The sequence below is a fragment of the Mesoplodon densirostris genome, chromosome 7 (genome assembly GCF_025265405.1).
Source record: "Mesoplodon densirostris isolate mMesDen1 chromosome 7, mMesDen1 primary haplotype, whole genome shotgun sequence".
NCBI classification, from domain to species: Eukaryota; Metazoa; Chordata; class Mammalia; order Artiodactyla; family Ziphiidae; genus Mesoplodon; species Mesoplodon densirostris.
In genome coordinates, this window is record NC_082667.1 from 35570534 (window position 1) to 35593908 (window position 23375).

Here is a 23375-nt window from a genome sequence, read left to right on the forward strand (position 1 = left end):
CATAAATACTTCCATTTAACAGTCATTTACTGGAATAAAACTACAATAATCTTGTGATATTCCATAGAATATGAATTCAAGCTTATGTTTCTCCAAATGAATCTAGCCATCTCTGCTTGTCTTTTGCCACCAGACTTCAAGCATCCTGAAGATTGGCCCTGTAGTTTTATTCCTTTGTCACTATTAAATAATGTGGATACACAGGAAATTCACAATAAACAATTATTGAATGGTGTAGTTTGGAGCATGTTCATACATCCAACAAAGATTTACTGAGAAGCTATTCTTCCAGGCACTCTGCTGAGTGAGAGAAATATGATAAACAAGATAAAAGTCCTGTCCTCAAAAAATTTCTCTAGGAGTGAATCCTTTTATTTTTGTCTGTTTTTAATATGTGCCAGTGGTCTGCATTTCCAGGGAAAAGCAATGCTTGTTTCCCTCTCCTGTTAGCACTTCCAGATCTAGTAAACAGACTATTAAATAAAATCTAGAAGAATATTTTAGCCTGAATAACTATTATACATGAAAAATGGGCTTCTGTAATTAATGTGATAACATTCTGCAGTGTATGTGACTGTATACCACAGCACATACTATCGCCTATTGATCATTGTTTGGGCAGATGAAACTTATGAATTCCGATATAATAAATATACTACTGCAAGTTCTTTTTCATCCCTTTATATAGCACTCTCACCATTAAAATATGCCCTTATTGTGCAATATAAATCTGAAGCATTAATAATAGAATATTTTCACATAATTTATTCTGGTTTCCCAGCAACTGACCATTTCATTTCTGCCTCATGCTGTTCTATTTTCCCCCTGGGTAACAATATAAATGTCCCTGATCTCTATAATACTGTTTTGGGTTTTTTTTTACTATTCAATCTCCAAGTGTTCCTGAATACCATAACTTCTGATGTGTTGTGCCCTTTTAATTACTGAACATGACAGCAAACACTATTTGGAATCAGATGGTGTATGAAAATTTGGTTTAGTGTAGCAGTTATGGAGTATGGTTCTTCCCAGATGAGATTCCTGGCTGTGTCATTCATTAGCTACATCTTCTAATCAGTAACTAAATCCCTGAAAATCTCCGCTATGAAATAATTCCTTTTTTTTAATAAGATTGTTGCAAACAGAAGTTAAAGGAGGTAATACATAAGGCAGCTAGCACAGAGGATGGCACAAAATAAGCACTCAATAAATGAGAACTCTTGTAATTTAGTAATAATTATCATTTCCACTAACTGAATACATCTAAAATGCCAGACACTCAGCTAATTGCTATATATGCATTATCTTTTTTTAACTTAAGCTGCCATATGGGTCTTATCTCATTAATTTTTAAAATATGAATATTGAATGTGTAGCTCAAAGACCAAATTTTTGTTACACACAACAAGTAAACAAGTACTATTATATGACATTTTCAGATTAATATTTAAACTTTGTAGCATTCAATGATAAATACTGAGATATAACTTGAAATAATGAGGTTGGTTTTCATGAGTCCTTTGTGGAAATTAATATTCTTACTTTAAAGTCACAGCACATCTTCAATTAAGTAATGGACTAAGGCACAAATCAGATAATTTAATGGATGGCAATACCAACTTGTAATATATACCCTATAAGTAAGTGCTTTAAACCTCTTTGAATTATGGGCTTTTAAAAAAGTCAAACAAAATGTATGGATTAAAGTCTGATAAAAAGATTTCCCTAGGGCTTCCCTGGTGGCGCAGTGGTTGAGAGTCCGCTTGCCGATGCAGGGGACGCGGGTTCGTGCCCCGGTCCGGGAGGATCCCACATGCCGCGAAGCGGCTGGGCCCGTGAGCCATGGCTGCTGAGCCTGCGTGTCCGGAGCCTGTGCTCCGCAATGGGAGAGGCCACAGCAGTGAGAGGCCCGCGTACCGCAAAAAAAAAAAAAAAAAAAAAAAAAAAAAAAAAAAAAAAAAGATTTCCCTAGAACACAAAAATATGTACAAGTACATGTATGGCTTACCATTTAGGGCATTCATGAATCCAAAATCCAACCATGGCTTTTTTTTTTTAACATCTTTATTGGAGTATAATTGCTTTACAATGTTGTGTTAGTTTCTGCTGTATAACAAAGTGAATCAGCTATATGTGTACATATATCCCCATACCCACTCCCTCTTGAGTCTCCCTCCCACCCTTCCTATCCCACCCCTCTAGGTGATCACAAAGCACCGAGCTGATGTCCCTGTGCTATGCAGTTGTTTCCCAAAGTGAGAGAGTAGCACTGACACATATACATTACCAAATGTAAAATAAATAGCTAGTGGGAACCAACCATGGCTTTTGAACCAGGATAAGAGACCCTACCATAAAGTACATTTAATAACATTCTGCAAATACAAGAAGATTCTCCTGCCCATGTTCAAAAATGGTATTAATCAGTGACAACATCAGTTGGAATCCAGATCTCTTATATTTCTTCTTTCTTTTTTATTAAAAAAGCTTCTCTTAGAGAGAGACTAGAGAGATACTTTCAAGTAGTAAGCTTCCAGATTCTGGTTAGAAAGTGAACAGAAAGGGAGTTTGGACTTTGGGTTTCGTGTCTTTTTTTTTTCCACTTAATCTTCTTTAATTCTGGGGAAATGTGGGCTAAAATGTGCTGCCGCTGCAGCTGACTGCTAATATTTCATCACAAAATTGAATTTTTGCATTAGCACTAATATCACCTTTCAGCTTTCTACCCCTATTGAGTCTTGAGGAAGAAGGATTAGGGAAATGACCAAAAAAGCAGTAGCAAAAAAAGAGAAGTGGGTGTATCCCAGCTTCTTCCTCTTAATCAGCTTTGAATCAAGAGCTAATTTAATTATTTCATAATCAAGGACAACACATACCTTACAAAGTTTCCATCAGCAATGTTGTTGCTTTTAAAAACAAAAAATAACAGTGTAGAGAAAATCACAGAGATAAAACATTTTCCTTCATCTTCTCAGAATAAAAGGAAAGGAATCTTAATGAAAAAATAATAATTAGCAAACACAGTATAGTCACAGATCTATCTTACTGTTTTAGTTTACACACATTTCTTTTAACTCTATTGTATAGAAATGCAACATACCATAGACATAGAATACTGAAGACCAGCCAGTATACTGTACAAGAATGCCAGCTAAAGGCATTGCAATCACAGCTCCAGCATAAGAACCTAAAGTAGAAGAGAAAATGGGAGGAAGGTAAGTGAAATCAATAAAATTATTGACTTCATTTCATGTTCCTTGGTTGGATCACACAAACACACCCTTGCACACTTGGGTGCGTGTGCACTCACACCTATGCACATCCAAACACATACATATGTCTATGTACTTAGCCTTAGGAGTAAAAGACTACGCAAGTGAATATTACCTACATACCCAAGTCAGATAAATAAAAACAATACAATACTATAATTTAAAAAAAAAATTTAAAAGACTATAATAAAAATTATTCATGAATATATTTGAAAACCAGATGAAATGAACAAACTACTATAAAATACAAAATGTAAGAAGGAATAGAGGATTTGAGGAGACCAATAATAATTACAGAAATTGAAATGGTGGGTCAAAAACCTTTCCTCACGTATACAGACACACCACAAATGGTTTTACAGGTGAGCTTTACCAACTTCCAACTCTTATCAAAGTTGTTCCTAAGCTTTTACCTGCCATAACTATATCTGCACATAATACTCACCACAAAAAGAGGTGGTTGCCAGTCTACTCCTCTCTAGAGGAGGGGCCCATTTGCTCCATATCCCATGACATGCTGGGTAGGTGACGCCCTATGATGGGAGAAGATATCCATCACCATTTAGGATGCAGGATCATTGGAAAATAAGTACCTTCACTTCTCTGATGCAATGCTGTTTCCTTAGAATGGGTGCAAGGTCTTAGGGAAAGCTGCCACTAATGGGCCTTTCTTTGCTCATTCCATGAAATTCCATTTTAAAAACTTTCAACCCAGACCAGGTAAGACATGGCCTCTTTTTTAGTCACCTGTTCAAATTCTTCCCACCCTTCAAGACTTCCTGCTACCTCAAGTTTCTTCTGATTAAGGCCAAAGAAAAGATCCTTTATTACTCAGTTCATCTGCAATTCTGAACAGTTTGAGTAATTTGAGAGACATTTTTGAGAGGCATTAAACTCAGTTATTCCTAAGTATAAGGAATCCCTACAGAGGATGGTGATGCTTAGATCCTTGAAGGTCATACTTCCTGAAATTAGTGTCTAGAACTTAAAACCTTTAAAATATTCTTTTTCTGTTATCTTGATCCTATCATTTCTTCTTTCTTTATGGAGAGACAGGAAATTGTTTTCAGTGCCTTAACACTTTATCTGGATTGTCTACTCCCACCATACTCCATGGAAAGAGAAGGGGCAACAGGTATGCCATTCTCAAGTTTTTAAATGATGTTCTTTCAAAGGCTACAGGCTGATGGAGCAAAAGTCAATCATTAGAGTTAGATGCCAAAAGTATACATTCAATGAAATGTTTTAGTGAAAACTCAGATCGTGATTTAAAGCCAACAGGGACTTGTTATAAAACTCTCCAAAGGTATTAATCCAAGGTTATCACCAGCAGAGGATGGACTCAAAATTTTTATCACAGCACATTAACAAAAGTGCCTGTTTTTTTTTTTAAGTCAAATAGTCACTAGACATTTCTTTAGCACCACTAAATTCTAGAGAAGTGGGGGTAGGCAGTCACAGTTGTAGTTTATCATTTAAAGACAACTGATTTCTAATTTTCCAATTTTTTTAGCACTCTGTAGATACAACCTAATAAAATATATTTATTTGTAGATCAAAACAAAGATAATCTTCTGATTCTTACTAGCATGCCAACCTTAAAGTGATGTCATCCTGTAGTTGCATACCTCAACAAGTCCCTGCAGTATCCTAACAAAGATGACACACCCATAATGCACTCTGGCTGCTGATGGGATTAGCATATTCAGGGTAGAGGTAAGAAGTATGGCAGCTCCAAAAACCCTGAAAAATAAAAGGAGTTAATAAATCTACATTTCTCAGATCAAGTTAATTGCAAGCAATTTTAAGGTAGACTGTTATTTTCTAAAAGAATAAGAATGTTCTGGGGCTTCCCTGGTGGTGCAGTGGTTGAGAGTCTGCCTGCTAATGCAGGGGACACGGGTTCGAGCACTGGTCTGGGAAGATCCCACATGCCACGGAGCAACTGGGCCCGTGAGCCACAACTGCTGAACCTGCGCATCTGGAGCCTGTGCTCCGCAGCAAGAGAGGCCGAAATGGTGAGAGGCCTGCGCACCGTGATGAGGAGTGGCCCCCACTCGCCGCAACTAGAGAAAGCCCTCGCACAGAAACGAAGACCCAACACAGCCATAAATAAATAAATAAATAAATTTATAAAAATAAAAAAATAAAAAAAATAAAAGAATAAGAATATTCTGAACTTGATTGGTTAGCCACTGCAAATAGATACTTGGACTACCTTGAATTGCTACGTCATTTGAAGCACAAGAAATAAAAGAAGGACCCAATAAATCTGGTTATACTTAATTTTATTCACTTTCTTCACAGATCTAATTACAAATTGCAAATAGATACTTAATCATTGTATATGTTTTTGGTCTATCTATCAGTCTACAATGTAAGGCACTTAAGGGCAAGAGCTTGTTTTTCAGATACACTTTTGTATCTCTAATGCATAGCACAGTGCCTGATACGTAGTATATGCTCACTGAAGAGTTGTTGAAGAAATAATAAATGCCTAAATGGAATTGTAACTCATGTGATACCATGAAGTATGGTAAATATGATTCCATTCATAAAATTTTATGAAACAAATCTCATGATCAGCTCCCTCAGGACAGGTTTATAATAGAAATCATGATCAATTAATATATCTATCTCAGGTTTGTCTGTCTTTTTGTGTAGATGGGTAGGTGGTGGGATTCTGTCTGAGGCTCACCTGTCCTTGCATAGATCTAAACAACAATTCAAAATTGCTAACACTTTTATCCATCTGAAAGTAAAAATTCCATTCCATCGTCTACCAAAAAATCTCCCATAATGCTAATACTAAGCAAGAAAAACATCCCCTCAACTGGGTAAATTTAGAAATATTTTCTGGCAAAGAAATTTGGGGACACGTTTTATCTAATGAGCTAACCTGTGTGTACTGTGCAAGTGTTTTCAAGTCAAACTTTGAGCCTTGGATTCAGTCAAGATTTGTTGCCTCATAGAAACTCTTATTTTTCCAAGGCCACATTGAAATGTAACTGTTAAAGATGTAAGTTTCTGAAAGGGGTCTTGATCATTATTAATCTGCTCCTGAAATTTGAGAAATGGCTTTATGAAGGGCTGAAGTGGATCAGCTCTTTTTCTATGAATCACAGACTGGGCCAAATACATTTATTTACTTGATGTAGCCTAATATCCACCTGTCCTCAATGGCTTCTCCTCAGAGGTAACTAGTCACTCAGGAGGTGAATATTCTGTTCCATTCTTCCTCTGTGCTGTTTGTTGAATAGGTATCTTTGAGTCTGAGTCAAAGAATAACTTATTTCCTAAACGTTTAGCACAAAATAGAAACTTTCTATTCCTAGAAATGATTATTCCTATTAAAATGCCACACATGCAGTGATATTAAACTTCTGCCAAATATGGATTTATTTTTCAGAAAATAAATGCAAAAATCCCATAACCTGTCTTTATAAAATAAAAATCCAAAATTGTTATTTAAATTGATTTAAAATGTATTTTCATGCTTGATTACTTTCAAGTTGAAGGAATTTTCACCTCTTTTAAGACTGAAATCCACATGTTCTTGTGTGCAAACCCCAGAACACTTTGGAAGTTTCCTTTAGGGTTGAGAGGAACTAGATAGAAGGAAATGTATGTGGCAAGTTTCCGGGACCTAGTGGTAAATGGTACCTGATCCCAAAGCCTAATGAGGAAAACATATTTTTCCCCTGTTCTGGGAGTCTGAATGTTGAACATGTGCAACAGAGAGGATGAAGGCAGAAAGTGCAAATGACACAGGAGTTTTGGGCATATGGGTAGGCTGTCTTGATACTGAAAAACTAGTGTTGAGAGTATCTTTCTGTAGATCCATCCCATTTTGCTTATTATGCTTGATAATAATGAGACTGGGGCTGCTTAAGACATCAAGGATAAAGAGAACCAGAGCTACAGGGTGCTAAAGGATTTTCAAAATTGTCTATATGAGTTATGCATCCACCCCATTCAGCCCTTTGGAAGAATTCCTTCAAACTGTCATCTATGAACCAGATGCATTAGAATTCCCTGGAGTGTTATTTAAAATGCAGATTTCTCACTCCAGACTTTCCAAACCAGAATGTGCTAGGAGTGAAGCCTGGAAATCTGTTCTAATAAGTAGTCCAGGTGATCATTTTGCATGCTAAGTTTTACAAAAAAAATAAAAACAACAACAAAAAAGAACATTGTACTTTTTTTCTTTAAGCATGTCTTATAAATCTTTGTTTTGCTCACATCTTTCACCCTATTGCTTGTTAATTTGAATTAGCTTTCAAGCAGGTATGGCTGTATTACCTTTTTTTTTTTTTTTTTTTTTTTTTTTTTTTGCGGTACGCAGGCCTCTCACTGCTCTGGCCTCTCTCGCTGCGGAGCACAGGCTCTGGATGCGCAGGCCCAGCGGCCATGGCTCACGGGCCCAGCCGCTCCACAGCATGTAGGATCTTCCTGGACCGGGGCACGAACCCGCGTCCCCTGCATCAGCAGGCAGACTCTCAACCACTGCACCACCAGGGAAGCCCTAAGAACATAGTACCTTTTAAAATTCAGGTTTATCTAACATGTGTATTCTTTTATAATACTGTACTTATTTTGAAAGAATGATGCATGATGTTTATTTTCTATGAATATAGCTTTTAATCATCAGTTTCTTTCTCCCTATTTGAAAGAGTTTAAAATACTGCTATCTCTAGATAAACTAGAGAGAGATGAATTTTATCCATTCTTTTTTTTTTTTTTTTTTTTTTTTTTTTTTTTCGGTATGCGGGCCCCTCACTGTTGTGGCCTCCCCCGCTGCGGAGCACAGGCTCCGGACGCGCAGGCTCCGGACGCGCAGGCTCAGCGGCCATGGCTCACGGGCCCAGCCGCTCCGCGGCATATGGGATCCTCCCAGACCGGGGCGCGAACCCGTATCCCCTGCATCGGCAGGCGGACTCTCAACCACTTGCGCCACCAGGGAGGCCCTATCCATTCTTTAGCTCAAGGTTTCTCAACCTCCACACGTTGATATTTTAGGATGGTTAATTCTTTGTCATGGGATGTAGTCCTGTGCATTGTATCATGTTAAGAGCACCCCTGACCTTTATGCACTATATGCCAGTAGCACATGCCTCCAAGTTGTGACAACCAAAAATGTCTCCAGCAATTATAAAATATCCCCTGGGGGATAAAATCACTTGCTAGTAGAGCTGAATCAATTATTAACTATTTGTTACTCAACTCACACTATAGTCAGATCTAAATTTAATAAGTGCTTATTTTACTTGCTAGACATGATGCTAACACTTCACATGCCATAAAACCCACAACCATCTAACAACCTAATGACATGGGCATTATTAATATACCCATCTTATAGATGAAGAAACTAAACCTGAGATAAGTGAAATCACTTGCCCAAGTTGTTAACCAGCTCTAGGTAGAGGAGCCTTGTTTCAAATCTAGTTTGTCTGATTCCAAAGTCAGTGGGTTTTGCCACTGGGATTTATATCTATTTATGCCCATAATATGTAGTCCATAATGTGTTTCAGTATTCTAACCGTAAATTTAAATAATCATCTTCACAAAGCTACTTGAAATCACACTATTATTCCTGAGATAAAATGTCAACAGATCACTTTAGATGTTTATTTTCCACTCTTACCCTGAATATAGTGTTTCCAATTATGTAATCTGTGACATTTCTAAATGCTTCTTACTTTTAACTTTCTTAATCTGTTTAACAATCCATTTTTATTATTAGTGGCCATTGCATCATAAAAATGGATTGACTGGGCTTCCCTGGTGGCGCAGTGGTTGAGAATCTGCCTGTCAGTGCAGGGGATACGGGTTCGAGCCCTGGTCTGGGAAGATCCCACATGCCGTGGAGCAACTAGGCCTATGAGCCACAACTACTGAGCCTGCGCGTCTGGAGCCTGTGCTCCACAACGAGAGGCCACGATAGTGAGAGGCCCGCACACAACGATGAAGAGTGACCCCTGCTCGCCATAACTAGAGAAAGCGCTCGTACAGAAACGAAGACCCAACACAGCCATAAATAAATAAATAAATAAATAAATAAAATTTAAAAAATGGATTGACTTTTTTCTAACTATTTAAGAATACAATCCATCGAACTTTTCAGAACTTAGTCTTCTTTTCTCATTTCATGAAAATGATATCCAAATCCACAGCCAAGTTATTAAAATTATGGTTATCAAAATTCTTGGCCAATATGGGAAGACTTTACACTTTTTCTTGATGTACTACATACAGCCAAAACTGAAGCAGCCACTTCATTCAACACTCATTTATGCATTCACACTCCAAACCTCTGTGAGACTATATTTAAGGTACTGTGTTGAGGAGAAGGGAGCACTTACTATACTTTCTCCACCTACATTAATTCACTTAATCCTCACAACAACTCTCTGAGTTACACTTTCTTTTCATTTTATAAATCAGAGAATAGAGACAGACTGTGCAAGAAAAAAGCAAGCAATAGAGCTGATATTTGAATCCAGAACTCTCAGATACGGAAATCTGTAAATCTGCGCTCTTTCATCTACATGATGCAACTAGGCAGCTAGAAAAAGGCAAGGATGTCCTTGGTGTAATAGAAGAGAAAAAGAAAGACAAGTAGCCAAGAGACAACATATGCCAAAGGGCAAAACAAGAGTACAAATGGAAAGCAAAGGAGAGAAAAGTCCATTCCAGCTGGGGTGACCAGGAAAGAAGTCCATCAGGAGGAAACTTTAAAGTTGGGCTTTGGAAGATTAATCTAAAAAAGAATGAAGAAATTCCAAAGAGGAAATGGATCAGCAAAGTTTTGAAACATAGAAGAGATTACATTACATATCAAAAACTAGGGCAGTATTGAAAATGGCTGGACACAGTAGTACACGTGAGTAGAAGTAAGAACATCAGGAGTGAGATGATGAACAGGGAAGTCGTGAAGAGGGTTTGAGGAAATGTAGATAGGATAAGGAAGGCAAGAGAAGAGACCATAAGTCCATGACATCTTGGAGATGATGGAGTTTAGGGTTATCATAGAGGGAAATCAATTATGCCCCTAAAGTCAAGTAAATATGAAGCTTACTGAAATTGAGAAGAGAGGAAACTATGAAGTCAGGGAGACAGAAGGTGACCAGCATGCATGTAAGTTCAAGTAAGATGAAGGCTTCCAGGGGAGTAAAGGGGCCAAGGTCAGTAAAGTTGGTAAAGAAAAAAAAGATGACATAAATAGTATACAGAAATTTTTGTAAAACGTTAGCTTTATTGCTTAATAACTATGTGACTGGAAAGTTACTTAATCTCTCTAGGCTTCTGATTCCTTGTCTATAAAAAGGGCAGTGTTGTGTAATGGTCTAGAGCATGGTTACTAGGCCAGACATCTGGGATTCAAAGCCCATTTCTGTTACTTATTAGTTGAGTGATCTTGAACAGTTTATTTTACTATCTATGCTTCATTCCTCATTTACAAAACATGGATATTTACAGAACCTATGAGTTATGACAAATTAAGCACCCAGAAGAATGTCTGGCATATCCTAAGCATTTAAGAGGTATTAATTGTTCAATGATTATATTAATCTATTATATTTCATAGGATTGCTGTGAGGCTAAATGAAATAATATACCTAAAAGGCTTAGTCTGGTGCCTGGCACATAAAAATAAATCCATAAATGTGAGTCAGTCAAGTAGAAATGATCATAGCCAATGGTGTTATGCTAGTGTGTGCCAGACACTATTCTAAATTCTCATTTTAAACTAAAAACTATATTAGAGGGCCACCACTACTATTCTTATTTCACAGATAAAATAACCAAGTCCCAGTGAGTTAAATAAGTTGCTAAGGTCACATAGACATTAAGTGGAGAACTATGACTTATAATGACTCAGTCTGGTTGTAGATCCTAGGTATTTAACCACTAAGCTCTATTGTACTTTAATAGGGGCAGAACTAATACTAGCACTAATAGTGCCAGCAGCAACAGATAAAATAACAAAAACTATGAAAGACCAAAACATTATTGAAAAATGGATTGTCAAAGCAGTGGGGAGTGAGAGCAGAATTCTACTCTGTCTTTCCTATGGTTTGTTTGTTTGTTTATTTATTTATTATTGTTGTCTTACAACATTATATTAGTTTCAGGTGTACAACATAGTGATTCAATATTTTTATAGATTAAACTCCATACAAAGTTATTATAAAATAATGCCTATAGTCTCTGTGCTGTACTTACATCCTTGTAACTTATTTAATTTATACCGAGTAGTTGGCTTTGAAGTAAGTAGTTAAATGGAGAGGCTTATTTCAGGAGGGTTGTCTTTTTATGAACAAAATCTAAGCTTCACAAAAGAAGTGGAAGAAATAGTAAAACTGAGTATGGAAAAGAAGTTCTAGGATATAACATAGTTCAGCACTATGATTTCCAGAGTTCCTCATGTATCATCAGCACCTTAGGAAGCTTGTTCAAACACGGAGTGCTGGGTGCCAGAGCTTCTGATTCCCTAGGTTTGCACGGTGCCTAAGAATCTGCATTTCTAACAAGTTCCCTGGTGATGCTGATGTCGCTCTTCCTGATATTAGAATCATTGATTTAGCAGTACTATGCTAGATATTCCCTCAGCCATCACAGAAGAGACAGATCTGGGGCAAGGGACAGGCCCAGAGAGAACAGAGCTTGTCACAGCTGAAGTAAGAGCCTTACCTTTTATTATAGAGTGGAGCAGCATGGGTGGAATGGAAACACCCGCTGAAAAGGACAATGTCCTTTATAAAATACAAATCATAATTAGATCATTTGATCAAGACCCAAAGTGAAGTTCTTTGACCTGGTTTTGATTGTCTTCATTAACCAAATTGACCGAGCAGCTGCCATATTTTTCTTGGGGACATATAAACAGCATGACATAACATTAGTTAAGAATACACGTTCTATGGTTACACTGTATGAATTCAATTTTCAACTCTAATTTCTTACTATGTCTGACTTTGTGCAAGTTGTTAATACTTGAATTATCTAAACCTTACCTTCTCCATTTGTAAAATGGAGATAATATGTCTTCATAATTCAAGGGATTATCATGAAGATTAAATAAATCAATTATGAAAGGAGACAGTATCTGGTTAACAGCAAGTAGTTTATAATATCAGTTATCATGATATAGAAATGCCCTAACATTCAACAGAGTTTTCAGAGAAGTTTTATTCTCTGTCTTTTTCTTCCAGAGTGTTTTTGCCCTAATTAATAATGCTATTTCTGTGACCATGGATTCAAGGTCATTCTGTATTATCCTGAAATTCTAGAAGCTTAAAGTGCATGAATTCTAGCTACCATTCTGAGGGCATATAGAGTTATTAAAATGCGTCAGCCTCTCAATCTGTGCCTCAATAGTCTACCTAAAATACCTGACAGGAAAAAAACAAACAAAAATTGACAGCCTTCTTCAGATCAATTTTACTTGTCTTGGAATCCCCACAGACTTGCCCCCCAATACCTACCCACCATACACGCATGCATGCCTTTCTTTTCCAGCTAATTGCCTCTCTCAGATATTCCTGAAGCACTGTAGATCATTTTTATAAGACTTAACCCAAGATATCATGTGTTCCTCCATCCCCCACATTATTTGTGTCTCTTGGCGGACACAGTCTAGGTCTTTCATTTCTTCAAATTCCTTGATGGTAGCAGAATACTTTGCATGTGGCATGCTCTTAAGAAATGATCACCAGTTACTTTTTTATAAAGATTTTAAATCGAGAGAAATGAAATCTTCCCTTCCTGAGATATACGTATGTGATAACAGGTCTTTTTTTCTTTGAGCTTTCTTTATCCCAATAGCCTTAAAATCAATTGGCCATTTATTTGTTCTTGAGTTTTTAATGGGGACAAACTGTTGTTCTGGGTATCCTAACAATTCTAGGAAGCTGAGTTACTCTCATAGAATAACTGTAGGATGGTAGCTATGGACTATAGAATTTAGAGTACTCCTGTGGATAAATCCTCACTTGAAATAGTTGCTGAGTTCAAGTACATGACCCATCTTCCAGACAACATTGTGGAATCTCCTGAAACCAACTGCCACTACACTTTCTGTTCAGCACAACATCCTCATTAGATTTTGAAACCACTGTCTTTGAAGCTCTGATTTCAAAATTAAACTAGGTGGTAATGCTTCAGAGGTGATATATTGTCCTCTTAAAGAATCTCTCCATTTATCAATATTTAACATAGTTGTGTAGGTTGTATTATGCTTGATAGTCATCATTTTTGTTTGGCTTGATGTTACAAAAACAAACAAATATAAGCATTGAATATATTTTTGATATCTCAACAAAATGAAATAGATTACATACTAAGAAACATTTAATATTCATGTGAGTTTTATTTTCCCTAGCACCAGTCTCTGACACGCAATTGCATTTCACGGCAATATTGCCCTGAAAATACTACCCAGCATTACCTGTTTTTCAAGTTTATCAAAAGACTTGTCTAAAAATCAAAACCGTGCAAATAAATAAATATTTTAAATTATTCCACAGCTGTGCTGCTCTTTCCTATGGACCTAGTCCAGCACTAAGTAATATAGTAATATTTTAAAAGAGGTTATAAAATAGATTTTTAAAAGAACATCCACACAAATCTATTCAATAGGAAAAATATATTTAGTAAAGAAGCACATCATTTGAAATCAGACATACTGGGGTTCATATGCCAGATCTCCCTCTTACCAGGTAGTGATCTTTGGGAAAATAACTCTGCTATTCTGTGTTCAGTTCTCTCATCAGTAAAACAAGTATAATAATGTCTGCCTTATAGAGTTGCTCTAAGGAACAATGATGATATGTATAAAAAGTTTAGTGATACATATATTTATTATTCTATTTAATTCTAATTGCATCTACCTCCTGAAATGGAAAACTAAGGCAATTATGAAGACAATTTATGTTTCATATCCTCTCTCTTCCCACCCCAAATACAAATGTACTGTTTAGGGTGAGGTAGAAATTTTATACCTGAATGATCTACTTCACATTGATTGAAAAGCTCTTCTGATATTCACTCACCCCTTTCCACTTCACATAATTAGAGTGTCTCTTCTGTGTTTCCATGCAATGAGGCTGGCTTTCTATTTTCCCCCATTTTAATCTAAAAGCTAGATTTCTGGACTCTTTTTAACTATGGATTAGGAGAAGGCTGTCCTCTACTCCATTATATAAATTAAACAGTCATGCTATTGCTTGACTTCCGGAGGCTCAAAGAGAAAATTTGTGCTGTTTTTCAGATTCATTTTTACAACATTTTTGTCTTTTGAAATTCCATTGTGGATTTTTTTCAGGTGCATTTTTCAATGCCTCGCCATAGGTTAAATGTTAAACTTTAAAACATATCAAATAATAATGTAGTTTATCTGAGAATGTTTTAATGAATTGGTGATTATAGAATAGACATTTAAGACTCTATTCAATATAATTAACCAATTACACATTTGTAAAATTAATCGAATTTCTGATTTATAGCCTGGGTTTTCCATTTGTTTTGTTTTTTGCTTTATAATCCATTTCAGTTAAGAAACTCATATAAGGTCTGATCACTGCTTCTTCCAAATAAAGGTGAATAATGTGAAGAAAAATAAAGAAATATTATATTTTACATTAGAAAACTTTTTAGAAATAAATTCCCCCAAATAAATATTTTTCCATTTTTAAATAAATTTTTTATTTTCTGGCTTGTAAATCTAGGTTATCTATAATACCAGGCAGTATTTATATCAGTATATGTAATATCAGGCAGTATATTTATATCAGTGTATTTATATTTATGTTAGTACCATATGTAAAAATAAACCATCACTGAAAATTCTAGCAAATTACACTAATTTTTTAGCAATAAATGAAACTAATATATTGCCTTTGCTGAACAAGTAGTCAAACTCTCTAATTAGTAATTAGATAAATATTGCTGAACTTGAAGTTCCAAATAATAAGATGAATCTCAACTAAAATGATATTTTATTCTGTTTAAAGCCCTTCTCCTTATAATTGGCAGCTAAAGTGCCACTTTAAAAACCCACTCCTGGTGTGAACATAAGTAAGTAACTGGGTTGAGAAAGAAAAGCAAAGAAATGTGCAAACTAAATATGAAAAATCTTAACTTTTCTGTGCCTGAAGAACAGGATTAGAAACTGATGGGTGCTCTAAATGTCTCAAAGAACATCATTACAATTTCTGTGAAATGAAATAAGAGCCATTTGCTTATTAAGATTGATTTTCAAAACGATAAACCACTTGAAAGCTACTTAAAATTGTTGTTTTCCTCATGATTTCTCTTGCAGCAAATGACATACTAAGATGAATTCAATTTGCTTATTTTCAAGTTAAAACCTCATTTTACTTGTTTCTCTTCTGCTTGTTATACACACACACGTACACTCCAGTGTTCTTAAAGTGATTATATGTAAGATAACATAATCATTTCACACTGTAAGACAAAAAAGGGAAAAGTGTATGTGTGTGTGTGTGTGTGTGTGTGTGTGTGTGTGAGAGAGAGAGAGAGAGAGAGAGAGAGAGAGAGAAGACAGAGGGAGAGGAGGTTCTATATTACCAAACAGATTACCAGAATTGAGAGGCATATAGTATCCCTGAACAGAAATGTTTGGAAAAGCAAATGCAGTTGCTGAGAACCGGCATCACGCCCTGCCTGATGATTAACATTCATTGTGACCCAGAGTGAGTTAGCTGTGAAATTCCCAGTCATCTTCTTTTTCTATGACCCATAGCCACAAACAACCTCACATATCAAGCCCACCCAAAAAGGATTTGCCCGGAAGATGTGACAGGAACACTGGTGGCTTGTCATTTCTACAGATGATATCTATTTTCCCAGAATCAATCCATCAGTTTCCATTTGGGTACGGGCTTGTCACTTAACAGGGATCTAGTGTTCCTCACCCCAGGTGTGGCACTAATCCTCTTCTAGAGGGTCTGCAGGAATAGACTGATTCAGGCTGTTTAATGGATTTAATCTAATCAAATCAGGACTCCGGTGCCTCCCTTTGTCACATCTGATGCCCCCATTCCCAAATTAAAAAAGGAATACACAAGCACAAGCCAGCCCTCTGCGTCCCTTGGTACCTCATTATGTTGTAAAAATGACTTCATCACTCATGACAGGGAAATTAGACAGCCCCAACAGTGGCATATGGCAGAGGGAGAATCACTCTACCAGCTGCCCACCTGACTCTCTCCTCCCTCAAAATCACGTCCCTCCCCCCAGGGGCTGCTTCTGCACTGCAGTAGTAGGCTGTGGCAGCCACAGGGGAAGCCAGACCTAGTAAGGGTGGGAGGAGAGGAGAATGGAAGGAGAGAGAAGTGTGTGTCAGCAAACCACGTGCAAGCCCTTAGGGACCCCTCCTCCCAGATACATCTATTCATCTCCTGGAAAGGGTATTTTCTTTTGTCAGAAGAAAAGGCCTCTTCTGCATTGCCCCAGATACCTAACCTATAGAGCCCACAATGGGAAGATGGCTAGATGTTTGATAGGCAGCTGGATGAGTGAAATAGAGATAGTCACTTCTGGCCCTAAAAGACTGGAGGATTTTAAACCAATTCCATCATAGCAGGATGGTGGTCTCTTGCAGCAGGCTTTATGCTCATAATCTGAATTATTTTCTCACCAAAAGGAATTTGCAAATATTTCTCACTGGAAGTGTTAAGAAACCCCTGCTTGCAATCCATGTTACAATGGATAAGTAAGTGTAGAGGAAAAAAGATTATAGAAGAGAGAGAGAGTGAGAGGGAGGGAGGGAGGGGGAGAGAGAGAGAGAGAGAGAGAGGGAGAGGGAGAGGGAGACGGTGTTTGGTGATGAGACTTAAGAATCTATTTCCAATGCTTATTACAATACATAAAGCACATCTTCATTATTTTATTTCTGTGAAAGAAAAATGACAGAATAACACCAGTAAAATTATTTCTTTCTGGACTTAAAATATGAAAATGTGTTTAAAATATATTTGTTCATCTTCCTAAAGATTATTCTCACATTTTCATAATCAGGCAAGCCGGATATTTACCTAAAGTATATCAAATTCCACTTACATAAATGCAAATGCACATTAGTAAACAGTTCTATAATCCACGTATTAAAATTTGTTCATTTTTAAGTATAAATCTTCTCTTTTTTATATCAGTAGTACAAATTGAGCTGTATCAATCAAAATTGCAAGGAAGAATCTAGAAATTCAAACTCCCAAAGGGCTGCATCAGGAGAAAAAGTTCCAAATACCATGTTTTTTCCTCCAGAAAAATCACACTATTGGTCTAAGTCATTATCAAGTTTGGATTTGCCTTTTGCAGGGAAAAGAACAGAAGCACTCATGTTATGGCCAAATCATTTGGGAGCCAGTACACACACAAAAATACAGTATGTTTCTCCTGCCACAAAAATCTAAGAATCCCTTGGGCCTACTAAAGCCTTCTCTCTCTAATTCGTGGATTTCTCTCCTGGATTTGGGACATGATAGATTGCAGGCACTCATTCAGAGAGTAGAGGGCTCAGCTTGCTATTGAAAGTGAACTTTGTGATAAAGCACATAATATGAGGCAGGGATGATAAATTTCAACGTAGAGAGAGCCTGTGGTCATGTATTACTGGACACCTGAGTTTTAGTCACAATCTCTTTGTGACTTTGAGCAAGTCACTGCCGCTTCCCTGATTCTCTATTTCCTTTCCTGATGGATAAAGTGAGAGGATTGGATTAGATGAGCCCTGTCCAGGTCTAATATGGGTTCTTTCTGTTATAGGGAGTTCACTATATGCTTCAGAAGATACATGTGATGCTCAATCTCTTATCTGAATAAAGAACTGTTTTCTCTTTAACAAAAGTCAAGTTAGAAACTCAAGAAATACTTGAAAAGGTAAAATGTTGTACTTGGAACTGAACCCTCTTTGAATAAAGGATAGGGGTGGGGGAAATAATCTTTAATTTTCATCAGAGAAGCCTAACCTCAAACTTAAATGGATTTCTCTAAGCACATTTATAATGCCTGGTCAGAATTCAAAGATTGCATGCACTGAAATACGAGCACTCTCTACACTCTTGGCTATAAGTAATTTTTTAAGACAGCCCTTTACAAGCCTTCAAATGAGACTTATGACATTTTCAGTGAACAATAATTTTAATTGTGAATAGTGTGTATGGGAAAATAATTTTAAAGGCAGAAATCTGACATGTGAAAAGAGGTATTTTTGTCACAATAGAAATAATCTTTTAGTATTACTAATACAGCAAATTTAAACACAAGTGATATTGAGTGATCATAAGAGGTTTTTTCTTTCAATTTTTTCTGAATTAGGGTGTGATTGAAAATAAATGATAATAGCCAACAATTATGAGTGCCAAGCATATCTAAGAACTTTACACATATTCTCTTATTTAGCTGTCATGACACTCATATCAGGTAGATAGTTTCATTAGCTCCCTTTTACAGAAATGCAAACTGAGGCTCAGAGATGTTAAATAATGTTTTATGTCAATCAGTTATTAAGTAATACATTCAGGGGTCTGAACCTATGCCATTTGGCTTTAGATCCTGTATCTTAATCACTATGTAATATTGCCTTTTTTAAAAGGTGCAAAACACTTTGTTGTGATGTTTATTTCATTTATTCCACAAGTATCTATCATGGGTCAGGGTCTCTTTGAGGTGCTAGGGATAGAGCAGTGTAAATAACAAGGACAAAACTGCTTGTACTCATGGAGCTTACATTTTATTGTAGGAAGGCAGTTATTTCTTAGTTATAGATCAGAAAGAAAAATAGTGGTATGATAGCTGGCAATAGTGCTACATAAAACATTAAAGCAGAGTTGGGAAATCAGGAGGACAGGAGCAGAACAGGGAAATTTTTAAAATAGGGCCTAAATAATATTGCCACCTAGACAGAGGCAAGAATAGTCTTTTGAATACAATATCATCCATTAAAAATATAGTGTTGACCAAACTTCCTTTGGTAAATCTGAACCTCTTTGGTTATGCCTTTGTAAAAATTTTGTTGTTTCTCCCACTAAATACTTGACCAGGTTCCTCATCACTATCTAAATGCAAGATAAAGATAGCTTTTTTAGCAATTTCACATTCATAAATTTTTGAGTTACTGTAAGCCCTATGCTCTTTATTGTTTAAAGACAAAATTAATTTGCCTCCAATACCTTCTTATCACTGTATTAAATATGTTCTCATCTTAAATATTACAGATTTTGTGAGGAATCTTCCTTTGATTCCCCACTCTAAAGCTCTCCATGGATTTGACTAAATTCTCTGACCCAGGATGTACAATAGCCCTTTAAGGAAAGGCAAAAGAAAAAAATGATGCAAGAGGTCTCCCTGAGACCCAGTTTCCTTTCTCCACTGCTCTCCCACCTTCTCTTCTCATTGAGCAGGAAAGCAAGCATACTTAGAATAGGACACGAAAAAGGACCAAGAATCTGTATTCTGACCAAGAGTAGGGCTGCTTTTGCTTAATCCATGAAATGGAGAAGCCAAATCATCACCATTTGTTTTTCATTGAGAAATCTGCCAGGAGGTGTAACCAGAAGCCCTTCTCTCTGGAGGAACTGTCTCCACACACTTCAGTTCCTCTGCTCTAGTTCCACCTACAATGCTGAAGGCAAACACTTTCCAAAATGAGCTTCTTTTACACCTAGAGGGAAAGGACTCTGTCCCCAGTATCCCACCCAAGGGAAATCTTGTTCTATTATTAAATGATCTGTAGAGAAGGGAGAATGGGTATACAATGCCTGTAGATGGAAAACTGGTCTTGCTGTGTTGTTTTTACTGTTTTTGAAAAAGGAAATATACATCTTTCAAGCAAATTCTAAAAATCTTTAAAATTTTATGTTAAAAAGTCTTCCAAAATTCTATGTAGCATGTATAGGACTAATTGGACATTCACCAACTTGTCAATAAAGGTGTCTGGGTGATTAAGTTATCTATGATTTTTTATTATTCTTTCTTTTTAATATATTTTTATTTGATATGTAACACTTTTATAATCAGAAAAGGGAATGTTATACATTTTAAACTTGTTTTCACAGGAGGCTGTATATTTCTCACTGTATGTTTTGTAATATTATTTTCAAAATAAAGCAAGTATGTAAAAATCTTAAAATGTGATAAGGAAGTGAATCTATACTCTTCTAGCTGTTCACAAGATTTTACAATAAATTTTGACTTTATTTTCTCAGCCTTGGAGAATACAAAGCATTGTGTATGGAAATATTGTTTATCTCCCCTAAATATCCACTTAAAGGTAAGGTGATTTTGGATTCAAATAATAATTCTAAAATTCAGAAAATTTTTCCCTTGAGGAAAATCTACCAAATAAATTAAAACCTGAGTCAACATCAGTCTTTTCTTTACTAAACATGACACAAATGCTAGCAATGAGCTTGAATTTTTTTTTTTTAACTAAGAAAACCTATTTACTGACTTCCCAGTGTTAGAAAGAGGGAACGCTGGAGCATCCCTGGTGTTTTTTCCTGGCAGGAAAATGCTAGCATTTTAAGATTTGGCAAGCTGAAGGTTTTGACTCTGAAAAAAAAACTTAAAGGCACAGCCATTGTATTTTTATTTCACATTTTATTGAGTTTCCTTTTTTCTTTTTTGGTGACTTGTTGGATGTTTTCCCACTGAAGTGAAAATATTTTACATATGTATGTTTGGAGTATCTTTCTGGGAAGTTTGTTTTGCTTTAGAAAATATTTTTAGGAAAAAAAGAGATTCAAGACACTGCATTTTGGATATAAAAGTCAAAACTCTAACATGTTCATTACCAGTAATATTTAAGGGAATATTCCTTTATATTTTTCTGCCTTATATCAATTTTTAAAATTTATCCCATCCATAAAATTGGGTTTTCTACACAGTTAATAATTTTCAGTTTAAACTGATTCATTTTTTAAAAGAATATTTTTTCTCCTGTTGGGTCTGAGTATTAATCATAATCATGTCAAGGTAAAGACGATATTCAAAAGGCACTATTCCTAATCTATTGTGCTCTCCTCTGGACATTTTGAAGGCCAGTCCAAAAATCCTCACCCTAGGGGCATTAAGCCTAAAATAAATTTCCAAGAATCTCTCCCTAGGCCTTGGAGATGACTGAGAAATCTTGCGCAGGAAAACACCTCTGGTGAATGGATTGTATGTGACAAAAGCCAGGGAAGGGGCCTTGGAGATTTCACTGAGGGATAGGGAGAGACCAGTTTAGGAAAGCAGAGAGGAGATCAAGACTAGAGAGGTGCCCAGTTCTAGATTACTTCCCATGAAAACTTGACCTTTTGCGGGGAGGGAGAGGGGTGAAGTCATAGGTACAGGGTCTGAAAGAAGGCCCAAAGTCTTTATTTGGGGTCTCTATGTAGCAATATCTGAAAGGGCGGAGTGCATCTGTTCTTTCTCAGCTTAACACTTAGATTCAAGAAGCATTTAGTTTTATTTATCAAAATACACACAATGAAGCAAATGAAGCTGACTCTCACAGTCGGCGTGCCAGGCTGTGCTCCTTGACACCCCCATCCCATCAGTCCTTTCGCCTCGTATTTCGGGGTAGCTCTGCAGGTGGTGCTGGGGGCACTGCTGAGGGCTGGCGCTAGGACCTCGGCTGCAGCCATCACCGCGGCCAGGCTGGAGGCCTCTGGCAGCAGCTGAGCGCCTTCCCCACCCCCGCCCCTACTCAGCAGAGCTCATTAACAGGTGGAGTCGCACCCTGGGCGCCTGAAATCCCGCCTGGCTCCATAGAAACAAATCCTGCAGACCCAGAGCACCATCTGGGCGGGCTGTTTTTTGCGCCCTACGGGGAGGTCAGCATCACACGGAGCACGGGCACCCGAAGGACGTGCACACCAGAGCGCAGTGACGCCCCCCATCCCTTTGCGAGCCCGGCGGCACCGTCTCTGCTCCCCGGCTCCCCGCCTGGCCTCGGCTCCTACCAGGCACGGAGGCACGTCGACCATTTCTCGAGAAGTAGGTTACGCCAGGGCAGGGAGGCGGCGGCGACAAAGTGCGCCCGCCCCGGAAAACCCAAATCCTTTGGGGTGCCTTAATCTGGAAGGAGGCACAGTGTTCCAGCCCCGTGAGTGGGTTCCAGGGTCCTAGGAGACCTCGCCCAGGAGTTCCCCAACCCCGCGGGGCCGTCGCCCCTGCCCGCGGCCTCTGCTGGCCCTCGGAGGGTATAAGTCCCACCTCCCCGAGCCCCCGCCGGGCCCGATGCTTTACCTGTTGGCGGCCAGCCGAGAAGCGATGTAGCCGCCCGGAATCTGGGTGATGATGTAGCCCCAAAAGAAAGAACCGTGGATCATCCCCACGGTTTCCGGGTCCCAGTTGAATTTGGCTTTCTAGGGGAATAGGAAAACAAAACAAAACAAAAAAACAGGTGGAGGGAGAGAGTAGAGTCAGTGTTTCGGCTGAAAATTCACGTTCAGTAATTCTCGATCGAACTGCCCTCACCGCCCGGGGTACTCTCAGCATTCTGAGCATGGGGGTGGCTTAATTTTCGTTTCCTAACAAAATTGAATCTGTATCTTCTTACGGAGAAGAAATGCCTCTTTTAACTGAAAAACCGTGCTCGTTTGAAATGGATTGTGATTAAAAGCGAAGTTGGGCGCCCTGGCTCTTTGCTCCCCGACGACTGCCTGGAAGGTCGGATCGCCTCTGCGAGCGAGGAGTCCTCAGGGCTTGAGTTTGGGAAATGAGGACTCCCCACGAAGGGATTCTGTTCGCTGGCTGGGGAAAGAGACACCTGACGCGGATCCACTTAGCCGACGCCGACCACGCAGTAGTGGAATCGCTTGGAGAATGGAACCCAGCTAGAGAAATTCTGGGGAAGGGAGGTGGGGAGCTTGGGATGGAAGGTGCTGAAGTCGGAGGACCTAGTAGGAAGGATGGTCCCAGCACAGTGGGGGTAGGCATAGGCCAGAAAGATTTGGAAAAGCCCGGGGAAACTGGGGGACTCAGTGGAGGGGAAGGGGTTGCTCAGGGGTGGTCAGAAGAGCGGGAGAGGGTGTGTCTGAAGGTCGGGGCCTAACTCCGCCCTCACCAGCCTGGTCCGCTGCATAAGGT

At 38.0% G+C, this 23375-nt stretch overlaps 1 protein-coding gene across 1 annotated transcript in view; it reads right to left on the bottom strand.

Moving 5' to 3' along the window:
• Positions 1-23375, bottom strand: part of SLC17A6 (solute carrier family 17 member 6) — a 36970-nt gene that overhangs the window by 9702 nt on the left and 3893 nt on the right. Inside the window, exons 3-6 of the mRNA XM_060104312.1 lie at positions 22533-22651; positions 4901-5015; positions 3718-3805; positions 3101-3187 (exon numbers count right to left, since the gene is read on the bottom strand). Of these exons, the coding sequence (XP_059960295.1) occupies positions 3101-3187; positions 3718-3805; positions 4901-5015; positions 22533-22651 (409 nt within the window). The remainder of the gene's footprint in view (positions 1-3100; positions 3188-3717; positions 3806-4900; positions 5016-22532; positions 22652-23375) is intronic.